This window comes from Lolium rigidum, chromosome 7 (assembly GCF_022539505.1).
Source record: "Lolium rigidum isolate FL_2022 chromosome 7, APGP_CSIRO_Lrig_0.1, whole genome shotgun sequence".
NCBI classification, from domain to species: domain Eukaryota; kingdom Viridiplantae; phylum Streptophyta; class Magnoliopsida; order Poales; family Poaceae; genus Lolium; species Lolium rigidum.
Genome location: NC_061514.1, coordinates 188626863 through 188638966, shown reverse-complemented (window position 1 = coordinate 188638966; position 12104 = coordinate 188626863). Strand labels below are relative to the sequence as shown.

General features: G+C 45.7%; 1 protein-coding gene across 3 annotated transcripts; it reads left to right on the top strand.

The window, feature by feature from the left end:
* Positions 1 to 6340: 6340 nt before the first annotated feature.
* LOC124670652 (switch-associated protein 70-like) lies at positions 6341 to 11543 on the top strand. 3 transcript variants are annotated; one of them, XM_047207122.1, is made up of 10 exons: positions 6341 to 6451; positions 6607 to 6711; positions 7744 to 7805; positions 7900 to 7983; positions 8074 to 8105; positions 8199 to 8280; positions 9277 to 9505; positions 10104 to 10331; positions 10525 to 10817; positions 10924 to 11543. In XM_047207122.1, exons 1-10 carry the CDS (start codon positions 6428 to 6430, stop codon positions 11294 to 11296), a joined length of 1512 nt encoding a protein of 503 aa, XP_047063078.1. In that variant the 5' UTR covers positions 6341 to 6427; the 3' UTR covers positions 11297 to 11543. The 3 variants fall into 3 exon arrangements, with proteins under 3 accessions (XP_047063078.1, XP_047063079.1, XP_047063080.1); XM_047207123.1 differs by lacking the exons at positions 6341 to 6451; positions 6607 to 6711 and having other exon boundaries at positions 7773 to 7805; positions 8199 to 8266; XM_047207124.1 differs by lacking the exons at positions 6341 to 6451; positions 6607 to 6711; positions 7744 to 7805 and having other exon boundaries at positions 8191 to 8280.
* The last annotated feature ends 561 nt before the right edge of the window (positions 11544 to 12104 follow it).

The following is a 12104-nucleotide window of genomic DNA, read 5'->3' as shown; positions in this document are numbered from 1 at the left end:
AGAATAGAAACACTAAATCTTATGTCAAATCTTATACTCCCTCCAACCCATTATGGAATGAAGGGAGTACTCTATCTATACTGGTAAAATTGCTCGTGCGTTGCTACGGCTAATAAATTTTAATCCATACCGTAATAATAAATTGTTCTATTGTATTTGCACAAAAGAAATCAATAAATTAATAAACATAGGCCGTCGACTTGAGGGAGGATATGGTCAATGTTGCTAGCAAACCCAACATGCCTCTTTTCTGACTGAATGGCAAAACCTCATGCACGGCCTATTAATTCAGCAAAAGCATCAGCGAAATTTACTTTGGCATTGTCATGTTTGCCGCTTCCCATGCATTTGTACCCATACCGCGCTGTTGTCGGATCAGCAGTACCATCAGTCCCGTGAAACTCATGGAGATGTTTATGTGAAACTTACTTCTACTATACTCCCTCAGTCCGCAAATAAGTGTACATCTAGGTTTTGTGTTTAGTCAAACTCTTTAAATTTTGATCAAATATATAGGGAAAAGTAGTAGCATTTATGACACTAATTTAGTATCCCGAGATTCGTTTTGAAATGTAGTTCAAATTATACCAAAATCTCATTATATATGTTGCTACTTTTTTTTTCACGGTTGGTCAAAACTTAAAATGTTTGACTTAGTACAAAAACTAGAAGTACACTTATTAGTGGACGGAGGGAGTAGTCTGTAGGCAACACCTTCTCTTCCGTGTTCGCTTTGTTTTGTACGCCCACCGGTCATGTATAAGCACAGCTATTGAGCTACTGCTTGTTCGTGCGCAACGTCCTCCCGCGCGGCCGCTATGGCTCGGTGCGCCGCCGCGTCCTGGCTCAGTGCCTGCTCCAGCCTCGCGTTGGCGGCGGCGTCCTTGAGCGTCTCGAAAGACTCGACGATGGCCCTCTGCTCCGCCGCCCTTTCCTCCGGCGTAGGCGCATCAGGGTCATCGGAGGACCAAGATATCTCCGAGTCGGAGTCCTCTGCTGCATCGGCGGCCGCCGGCCTGCGCTCGCTCCAGCCTCGGCGTCCAACGCCGCGTGGCCCGCCGGCTCCTCCTCCGCTTCCTCGCGCCGCGAGTGCCGGTGCCGCGGCGTCCCTGACCGGGTGGAGAAGGTCGGTGCTGTCTTCGGAGTCGAACTCCTCAGAGGAGCTCGAGGCCGGAGGAGGTGGAGTGGGAGGTGAAGGTGGAGGTGGAGGTGCGGTAGCCTGGCCGCGTCCGGCGCTGCTCATGGTGGATCTGCTGGAGGCTGAGAGGAAGCGGCGCTACGACAGCGGCGGCTAGGGTTTAGTGGGGAGGAGATGAGATGCTCGCGCCCCTGTATATATAGGTCGGAGGCAGGGCAATGGCCGCGCCACGTGTGGCATCGCCATTACTGTGCGCAGAGGTAGGCGACGGCCGCGCGCCACGCGAGGCATCGCCATTTACGCGGCCGCAGACTACCGAAGCGACGCCTCGCTGCCAGTATGCGGCGGAGAAGACGCATCGACGCTGCGTCACTGCCAGGCGGGCCCGACGAAACGTCCGTCGGACGCGAGTGGACACTTTCCGCGTCCGCCGAGCGTCCGCCAGAGAGGCATCCCAGGCGCATATTTGGGTCAGGTTTGCGTCTCCGCGGACGGCCCGATCACTTTGTGTCGTCCCGCTGGAGGTGGTGCCAGACGCATTTCTGGTCACGGCGGACGAAAACGGTCGCTGAGCGACCGTTTGCGTCGCACCGCTGGAGATGCCCCAAGACATTCCGGAAGGCATGCATGTCCGAGCAATTCAATCTTGATTAGAGCTTGTGTCTGCATTCAAGGACATCGGTTTCCGCCGGCGCCGACGACCGTGGCTTCCTCACCGGCCGCCGCTGCTGCGAGTGCTTCTTCATCCAAACCCACAGCACCGGTGCTGGCGCCTGCTTGGTCATCTTGTGGTCCCAAACCCACTTGTTCCCAAGTTCCTTGCTGGCGTGGATGTTGGGGGTGGTCCTTCGGTGTAAAACTCCTCCTGTGTGTGCACGTAAGACGGGAACTTGCCTTCGGAGCATGCTCAAACCGCAGTCTTGGATCGCACAAAGAAGCTCTAGCAAAAATCAGTCACCCAAGATCGACAGGTTGTGGCCTGTTGCCTAGGTCACGGTTGCTGCCGCCGCCTATAGCTGACTGTTTTGGTCCCGTTCGGACTCAGCTCGTTGGATGTCGTGCATTGTCAGGTCGTGGGTGACAGATCTGCGAGGTCGTGCACTGCGAAAACGTTGTCCGCTGCACGATCGTGGGTAGCTAACTGCTACCACCGGCAGCCTCTACAAATCTCCATCAATTTGGCGCTTCTGACTGCTATATTCTGGCGATGGGCGTGCTACCGTTCCACCTCATCATCGGAGGGTGAGCTACGCCGACAACGTCCTGGATTTGATATGCGGCGAGTCAGGGATGCTCCATTTGCCATCGCGGGCTAGATATCTCGCCGTAGGGGATAGTGGGAGAGGTAGCACAGTGAGAAATTGTGGCGGAGGGCTTGGGTAATGAAACTCTAAACTGCCCTCCACACGGGGTATATAGTGGCATCCTGTGATTTTATTGGGTACTCTGGATATATTTCTCGAAGGTGGGCCATTATGGGGTATCTTATTGAGCGACAAAACAACTCAATCCCGAAAAACGGAGGGAGTTATCCAGGTTCTGTATTTTCTTAAGGTGACACATGATGATCCCTAGGGAGAGACGGGAACTAGCTAGTACAACTCGCATTAGCGCTAATTGCCTAAGTCAACGAGCAAACCTTGTAATCATATACAATCTATTATCGCTGATGCACCAATAGATCTTTACCTCCAGAGTGAAGGGCCGAAGCTGGGTACATCGTGTTCTGATCCCGTCCCTGATAGCACTCGACAACTTCCTCCCCACCCTTGTTAGTCATCTCGTGATGGTATATGCCGTGACTTTCCCACGGCTAGGAGACATGTAGCGATGGTGCCCCTTGCACCGGAGATGGGGCAGAGGAGGAGATCATGTTGGGTTGGTGGTGTTGCTCGCGGGAGAGATACAAGGAGGACTAGATTCTTGGCAACACAGGTGGGCTGCATTCTTGGTGGTGCTCCTTGAGTACCAAGCCACAATTTCCAGAGTGAAACCTAAGATCTGGTCTTTATTGGTTGTATGTGGCAACAAACTTGCTAAAGGCATTGCTTTGAAAACTCGGACATTCTCCAAGGTGAAAACCCAAGATCTTCGATTTGGCGACAACAATGTTTGTGCATATTTTCTTCTTGAAGGCCTTGCTTTTTGAGAATATCATTTGTAGCACGGGTGTTGTTATCTTCAGTGGTGGTTAGAGTGCTATTGTTGTGAGTTATTCAACAACGCGACTAGGCTTTTAGTTTATTTTATTTTATTTCTCTTTTTATTTTTATTTTTATTTTTATTTTTATTTTTATTTTTATTTTTTCTTAGCTATGTGCATCCTTGATATCTCCAGACATCTTGTTAATGCAGAGGCTACATGTTTTTTAATATCTTCGCGATATTAATATATATTTTTATTAAAAAAACGAGGAGGACAAATAAACGGGACGCACGCACGTAGTTGCTGGTGTTCGCAAGCAGGAAAGGACACTCTGGAGTGCTCGACATGGGGGATCAGGGCTTCCGATCCCCCCACGACCATACCTTGCACCATTTTTTCTTCGTGGCACTATTGATGTGCTTTGCTATGTATTGCTATCCAGCAATTATTTCATCAAAGGTCATAGAACATTGCCGTGTATAAGAAGTCCTAGAACTGATGGGTTCATGGACTCAGACTTTCGAAGATGCTCATAGGGATAGAGTGTGCGTGCGTATATTTATAAGAGTGAGTGAGTGTATGTATGTGTAAGCGCTTACTTTTGTAAAAAAGTCCTAGAACTTCTCAAATAAGGGTCTTTGCACTATCTATTAGTAGCAAAGTGTTATAGGAATAGGAACGTGCGAATTATGTATTCAAGCAGAAGTAGTCAAAGTTTTTCTTGACGTGAAGAGTAGTTGTTAATATGAATAATAAAAACTCTATTATAGCCATTTTGGTACATTTAATGTACTTTGCGGATATAGGAATACATAAAGTGAAACATAATAAAATGAGAAATGAAAGATTTCGTCGAAATTGTTCGTTTGAAAATTTCCCGAAAAGCTAATTATAGGTTCTTCTTTTCATCGGAACAATAGGGCTGATATGCTTAGTACTAAACTTGTTGAAGAGATGAAATAGAACCAAGATCTATCTTTTTGATCAGAGGTTGAATCGATCACCAGAAGAAGAATTAGGCCAAAAATTAGGATACATTCTGGGAAAATGAATCTTCCATTGAAGAGAAGCAAATAAAACGCTTTCATAAAAATTATCGTAAATTTCTTCTATTTAGCATCCCACTCTCATGTGTCTCTGCAAATATTTCATGGGCGTGTCTATGTCTCAGTTGACTGAGATTTTCTTAAGTCTCAGTCACCTCAGAAAAATACAACTGAAGTTTAAAGAAAAGTGCAACTCAGTCCAGTTGCACATTTCTAGCAGAAAAGTGCGATTGCACTTTTTTAACAGAAAAGTGTAACTCAATCACTTTTTTTACTTGACTTAGACTTAACAAAATCTCAGTTGACTGAGACATAGCAAAACCGATATTTCATATATATAATATTATAGTAACAATAGATTTATTTTGAACAATAGATTTGTTTTTTCTGACAAGATAATAACATTGGATCCTCGGGTCAACTAAAACAAGAAAAATCGCATATAGAAAACTAAAACAAGAAAGTAGAGTACATGAATCACGCATCATCTCCTATTACATGATCCAAACGGCAATTGCCTACTAGACTAGTGTGATGAAAAGACACCAAGCTTCGCATTTATGCCCTTGATCCAAGCGGCTCAGCCACCGTAATGACCTCTGCCGTAGTTGAGAAGTCTGAGAGGCCGCCCTAATGGCCTCTACCGCTGCTGTAGTTGAAGTCATAGAGGCTGCCGTAGTCAACACTATCGAGGTTGCCGTAGTCAAAATCATAGAGGCTGCCCCAATCAACACCCTGGCCCCAATGAACATCAGAGAGGATGCCGTAATCAGGATCAGAGAGGATCTCGTAATCAACATCTGAGAGGCCACCGTAGTCATAGTCGGAGATGCCGCCGCCGGGTGCATCTTTGCTGGGGTCTATAATGGACATGAATTTTTCGAGCACGAGCAGTTTCGTCATGTCGACTTGGTCCTCATCGGACTCGTAGGCTCTCTCGAGGCGTCCTTCGTCGGAGTAGTCGGAGTAGGCGTCTTCGTCGTCGTCTTCATCATCCGTGTTATCAGCGTCGTCCACCGCGGCACCAGAGCACTCGTGGCCGTGTCGGTAAGCCGAACCTCCATGGAGGAGGTATTCCTGGAGACGCGTCGCGTATAACTGGCGCGAGAGGTTGTATACGCCCGCTGACGGTGCAGCTTTGTGGCCGTCTGCGATGGACCTGAGTTTGTCGGGCAGTTTCCTCATGTCGAATGCGGCTTGGCCAGACTCGTGGCCGATTTGATGGAGGTCCTCATCGGACTCGTAGCTTCTCTCCAGGCGTCCTTCGTTGGAATAGTCGGAGTGGGCGTCTTCGTCGTCGTCTCCGGAGCAGGCGTCTTCCTCATCCGTGTTATCTCCGTAAGACCCCTTGATGTCAGCGGCCGCGACCGCGGTGACCACCTCCGCCGCGTCGACTTGATCGAGGTCCTCATCGGACTCGTACGCTCTCTCGAGGCGTCCTTCGTTAGAATAGTCGGAGTAGGCGTCTTCGTCGTCGTCTTCGGAGGCGTCCACCGCGACAGCAGAGCACTCGGCGTTGTCGGCCGCGGTGACCACCGCCATCGCGTCGTCCGAAGCACATGTAGCAGGCACCGGAACGGCGGAAGCTGCCTCCGGCGAGGCCATCTCCTCGTCACAGTCGAGCAAGACCCACTCTCCGGCCATGGTGGTCTCTGGATCGATCTGATGATGGCTCATACCACTAGTTTCGTTCGTTCACCTGGTGTTTTCGCTTTGGTGTGGTCAGAGATGCGTCGCCCGGGGCGCACGTATTTATCGTCGATATCGTCGCCGAGATCGAGTCGGCACCCGTATCCGGGGCGACTCCGGTCAGATCGCAATGAACACGGTCTGGCAAATGGCAATGAACCCAGTTACCCAACTGAAGTCCGAGACGGAGACATCTTCGGACCAGCTGTGCTCGAGGAAAGGAATGCAGAAATACGCCTTCTACTCTCAGAAGCGTAATTCGTAATTGAGATGGAAAGGCGGGTTTGAGCTTACAAGTCTATCAGAGTTGGCAAAAGCTTCTTGTCGGTTTCGCAGTTGCTACAGTTTACAAATCATTTTCCGGGCATCGTTCGTCCGATCCTCTTCCCTCCCTTCCCCGATCCGGCCATGGCCTCCAATGGGAGCAGCACGGTGAGTTTGCCCTTTCTCTACTTCCTTCCCGTGATTGCATCGGTTTGGATCGAAGTCGACGAGATTTCTCGCGTCTCGATCTCGCCCACACACCGGAATCTCACTGAAGCTCCAGTTATCTCTTGCTTGGGTTTTGCCCCTTGTGATGCACACAGATGGTAGGGGAGATGGAGAGCAGCTTGGAGCGGGTCAGGCGGCAGCTCTCTTCCACCTCCAGCCGTCATATCCTCCAGGGCCCTCTCTTGAAGCGATCCGACACAGTAATTTCTCCCCTCACAGTTCCCTTCCATTCCGCAGCTTAGTTACCGGGGTGAGTCTGTTTCTTGCATACTTGTGAACTTAAATCCGTTATGGAGTTTGCCTAAATGTCAGGCTAAGTAAAAGTTCAGGTAGGCAGAGTGTTGGCATCTCTGAATTTTCTGGTGTTTGTTGACCATGCGTGGTATCTGATTGATGCACCGAATAATTTTATCTGGTTCTGAACATGTTTGCTTGTAGCTCGTCAATATTATGTATTGCAATTGAACTAGTAGAGAATTTTGTGTCTCAAGCGTGAAAACAGCCTCCCTGGGACTGTAGTAGCGATAGGTGAACTTGTGCACATTCTGATTCAACGGGAGGAGCATATAAGCACTCAGGAGCATACAAACATCAGGAAAGTCAGATTCTGTCTAAATGCACCGACAGAGACGTTAATCCTTCCACTTATGCCATTCTTGCACCAACTCAATCAGTTGTCAGCTTTGGTTTTGACCTAAAAATGACCCATACGACCCGACACTCCATTGGTGCCGTTGCCGTGGCCCATGGCTGCACAGCTTCGCCTCGCTCCCAAGCCGACTAGGTTAGCGGCTGAGATGGACTGATGTCGACCGGGCAGCAGCAATGGCGATGGTCAGCAGAGGTGGAAGTTTGGGCGGCGGTCAGGACCTTCATGACCGCCGGCTGTTTCCATGTCACTGCTGACCAGATAGGACGAGTTTCTGTTTTTTTTGGGGAAGATGTGCAACATGAGGCAGTTTTTGCATCAACCACAGCTCTTGAAACAAGTGATCTAGGGGTATTCATGTTGTTTAGGTTGCTTCTTTTTTTGGCGAAATAAAATAAACCCAAAGAGTGCTAACACAACATTTTTGACAGAATTTGATAAAACTTATAACGTTGTATACTAAAGTGTACATTCTTTCAATGTCATGGCAGATCCATTTCTCTAATACATGTATGGCTCTTGGTTCTTTGGTATTCCAGCACTTCTCTATTTTTTCATGATAAACTTTACTTTGAACTGACAGCTAAAAAAATGGAATGAACGGTGGATTATACTTGACCCAGCAACTGGAAAGATGGAATACAAGTATGAGAATACATGCTTCCTGTTTTTCTTTTGGAAACTAGATGAGGACGCAAACAAGGGATTGCAGGATCTCACACTTCAACTTATGATTCAGGGTCCGTAGAAGCGACACTGCTGTGAGGGGAATGATTGTGTTCGATTCGACAAGCACTGTGACTTTGTCACCAACGAACTTTCAGTATGATCTCTTCTTCATTGCTGTTTCATTATTAGTTTCAGACTTGTAGTGGTAAAAGCACTAAAGGGCCTCATGTTTCACTTGACGCAGTGGACTGCCAAAATATGAAGGATGCTGTGTCTGTATCCACATGGAGTAGCTCCGGGTTACTTTGTCCTCTTTCTTTTTCCTATGGACTAGATTCATTTTGTTTTGTTCATTGACTAGTGTTATAGATATTGGAACTCCACAGAAAAGGGAGTACTTTCTTTGTGCAGAAACTCCCAGCGCTGCAAGAGCATGGGTATCTACTTTACAGTAAGCTTGTGTTCTGTGACTTGTCAGTGTTCTGTTGTTTTGAACCATGACTTTAGGATTCTTACTTCACTAGATTTAACCACTATCCATAGGATAACTTACACATGTTTTGATAGGTTAAATGGTTGAATTGTTCCAACTACTATCATAGTCTTTCCTATGATTTATTTTGAAACAAAATGATGATTGATTCATTCTTAGGAGGACCCATAAATTTTGACATATCCATACTAGTAAAGACATTTGATTTTGTGGTTTACTGCATTTAGTTTAACACTGACATAACACGTTCCTGTTCTAGGATATGGGGTTTGAGAACCATAAAATGTATATTTGCATGTGGCCATGTGGGTACATGGACTATCATCACCATCAATTCAAATAACCTACATGGACTATCATCACCATCAGTTCACACAAATCTCTCATCCTCTAATCATTACAATATCATTGTATGAATTCCGAGCCACTTTGGAGTGTTAAGAATTTAAGATATTACATGGAAAGTACTCTTATTTACATATTGTTTTGTATTTTCTTAAATGCAGTCTTCTTTTCCTGAAGCATCAGATTCAATTGATAATACATTCTTATGTTTGCATTAGTTCACCTAGTTTCATCTAATTTATCCGTAAGTGTGTACAAAAAGTTGCGATATGCTCTTCTTTCATTAAATGTTTGGAGGCAGCCTCTTTAAATGTTTTGAACCTTTGTTCTTGAAGAACTGAGCTGTGCCCTTTGTTTTCGAAACAATAATTGCTCGTGGTAAGATGTGCCCACTTATCCAACAGTAAGAGCAAACTCTTGAGCTGCATAATTACGTAAATAAGCTAATAGGCTACAGGACGGCTAAAGGCTTGCATTTGGTGCTTTATGATATTGGTTCCATTTTACTTATTCAGTATTGCTTTGAGTTATTTCACTCACTCATCTGTGGTGGCGTGGTGCTTTAGTTATGACCCTTCAAACCTTGTAATAGTTTTCAAATACATGCAGTGCAACTCAGTTGGTCCTACAGGCTCATAAACAGGCAGTCAATTCATTGGGTGGAAATGGTTCTGCAAAATTAGGAACAGTTGCTACTGCTGTGGCCGTGGCTAATGCAACTGCAATTGAAGCATCCAAAGAGGTAGAGGCAGCGATGAAGATCTCCCTGCGGGCAGCTTTAGGCTCAACTACAAATAAACTTAGTAGAGGTCAATTAGATGATCTCACAATCATGATGGTATGCTCTTCTTCATACTACATACAAATGAGTAACTAATTGAAGTTTAGTAGTTTAGCTGCAAAATAAATCTACTGATGAATATAGGACATCTGTTGTGGCCAAGTGATACGGTATCCGGTAGTCTCCTTTGAACAATAATATTCTTTCTGTAGTCAATTGATCTGGTATTCAGTTGTTAGACTATGTTCCTAAAACAAGTGACTCATTAATTCCATAATTTTTCAAATCAGTTGAACCCCTCTGAGAGAACGAGTTTCTGGTTACAAACCAAATTTCTGATAAAATTGAATCTTCACTTTGAGATTTGAAAACCATTTATAGTGTTGGTAAGAGGGGCAAACATATAGAGTTTTTCACTTACCAAACAATGACACAACTAGCAGTCCCGTGAGGCTAAAGTTTGCACTATCCCTGGAACTTTAAGGCTATAGCAGAGCATTCACTTCTCATATGGTGGATAAACATATAACATTTTTTCTTGGTTCTGTCTTAGGTGGTATTAGCTCTAAATCGTTTCATATGTGTATTTTTCTTTTGGATACTAAAGTTATTTTCCTTTCATTCATTTGGGATGTGCTACACATCGATACGACAGGAGACCCTTCGAGTTAAAGATGATGAACTGCACCAGCTATTGCAGGATATCCGTGCACGCGACTCCACCATCAGGGAGATTACAGATAAATTACACGAGACTGCTGAGGCAGCCCAAACTGCTGCTTCTGCTGTTCATTCAATTGATGAGGCGAGAAGAATTTTATCTTCAGAACTTGAATGCCTGAAACAAGACCAGGAAAATCAAGTTGAATTGTCTTTGCTTAGGGTAACAACCATTTCGTGAATATATACATCATTCATCTTCTAGTACCTACCGTTTTCATGCTGTTACATGTATATAGACCAAATTTGGAACTATGGTTTACTTTTTATGCGTCTGATGAGCACACTTCATGGTAAGACTACAAATGAACAGTTTGTTTTTTGTTTTAAAGTTGAACTGACTTTTATGTTAACAGTTAAGGGAATCAGAAGAAAAGGCAAAGCTGCTTGCTGAAGAAAGAGAGCATTTACTAAGGCAGAGAGATTCTGCTCTGCAAGAAGCTCAGATGTGGCGCTCTGAACTAGGAAAAGCTAGAGGAAATGCTGTCATTTTAGAAGCAGCTGTAGTCAGAGCCGAAGAGAAAGCTAGGGTTTCAGCAGCCGACGTTAACATCCATATAAAGGAAGCTGTGAGTAAACTCGAGTTTGCCACGAAAGAAAAGGAAGAACTCCTAGCTCTCGTGGATGCTCTACAATCACAAATACAAAGGTTCCAAGCACCATATGCTGTTTAGTCACTCTTAATTTTGGCTGGCACAATATAAGATACTTGTATAGCAAAGTTGATGGGTGATTTGGATATCTTTTCTCTGCAGGCAAGAGACTAGCACAAAACAAGTTTGCGAGGAGAGGGCAGAGATATGCTCTACTTCTTCGAAGTGCATGGAAATGGAAGACGATAACGTGGATAAGGCTTGTTTAAGCGATACAGATCCGATACCCATTGCGGAGAACATAGTTGAGTTGGACGACGAGGGAGTCGATATACGCACTATTGGGGACACGGAGTGGGAAAATTCTCATTCCTCTGAAGTATCTGATGTAAGGGAGGTGACCACAGAACCTGAAGAAAATAGCCATTCCTCCGAACTATCTGATGTAAGGGAAGTGACCACAGAACCTGAAGAAAACAGCTTGGATATTCCTGTTGATAGCCAACCAGCTGCTGAGAATACTTTCCAAGGCTAGTCTGTTTTTTTTCCATTCTTGTGCTCCACATCTACTTTTTTTTCCGGTTCACCGTGAACATTCTTGTAATCTTATTCTATTTCTGCATTGAGGCCCTGGATTCAGAGCTCCTCAAGCAGGGTTTGCTCCTCTGTAAATCTGAGTGAAACGAGAATAGTTCAGCTGTGTTTGTCAAGTGTACCATTGTCGATCATGTTCAACACAACAACTTCTGAATGGATTCTAAGTCTAGACCTTTATTCTTGCATCGTCTATGCAAAATAAGGATCTTACCGTCCATTGAAATTTTTGTTGAAATATTGGACCCATACGAAGTGGTCCAAATTAGATTTCAGATTTTCCTATAAAACTCAAAACCCACATAGTGGTAGCCCATGTGTGTTTGAGCCTAAGTTGGTGGCAGCTCACTAGGGAGTGACAAGAGGTGGGAAGTTTAGTCCCACATGAAAAATTGGGAGAAAGTTAGACCACCTTATAAGGTGGGTTGTTCCACCACTAGTAAGTGAGTGAGAAAAGGAGTGGTACACGCACCCTCCTCCTCCTTGCTCGTCTTGACGCGATGCGCCGCGATCGTGGCGAGTGGATTGAGTCGGTTCGATCTGTAACTGACTCGAAACGTGCGTGCGACGTGGACGTGGCCCATGTTGCCTAGGGTTTTCTGAGCCTATATAATCTCTTGCCCGGCTACCGTAGAAACACATCCAATACACGAGTTAGGGTTTTCCACCTCTCTCTGCTTGCGTCGCCATCATAGCCTACTCCATCCCGCCCGCGGGCATGCACCGGCGAACGGGAGAGCAGGTCTCCG

Bases quoted from the DNA above. Each gene is read 5' to 3' on its own strand.
- LOC124670652 (XM_047207122.1), top strand. From the start codon at position 6,428: ATGGCCTCCAATGGGAGCAGCACG. The intron at 7,806-7,899 runs GTATGAGAATAC...CTTATGATTCAG, and splicing joins ACTGGAAAGATGGAATACAA to GGTCCGTAGAAGCGACACTG. The intron at 8,106-8,198 runs GTATCCACATGG...CTAGTGTTATAG, and splicing joins ATATGAAGGATGCTGTGTCT to ATATTGGAACTCCACAGAAA.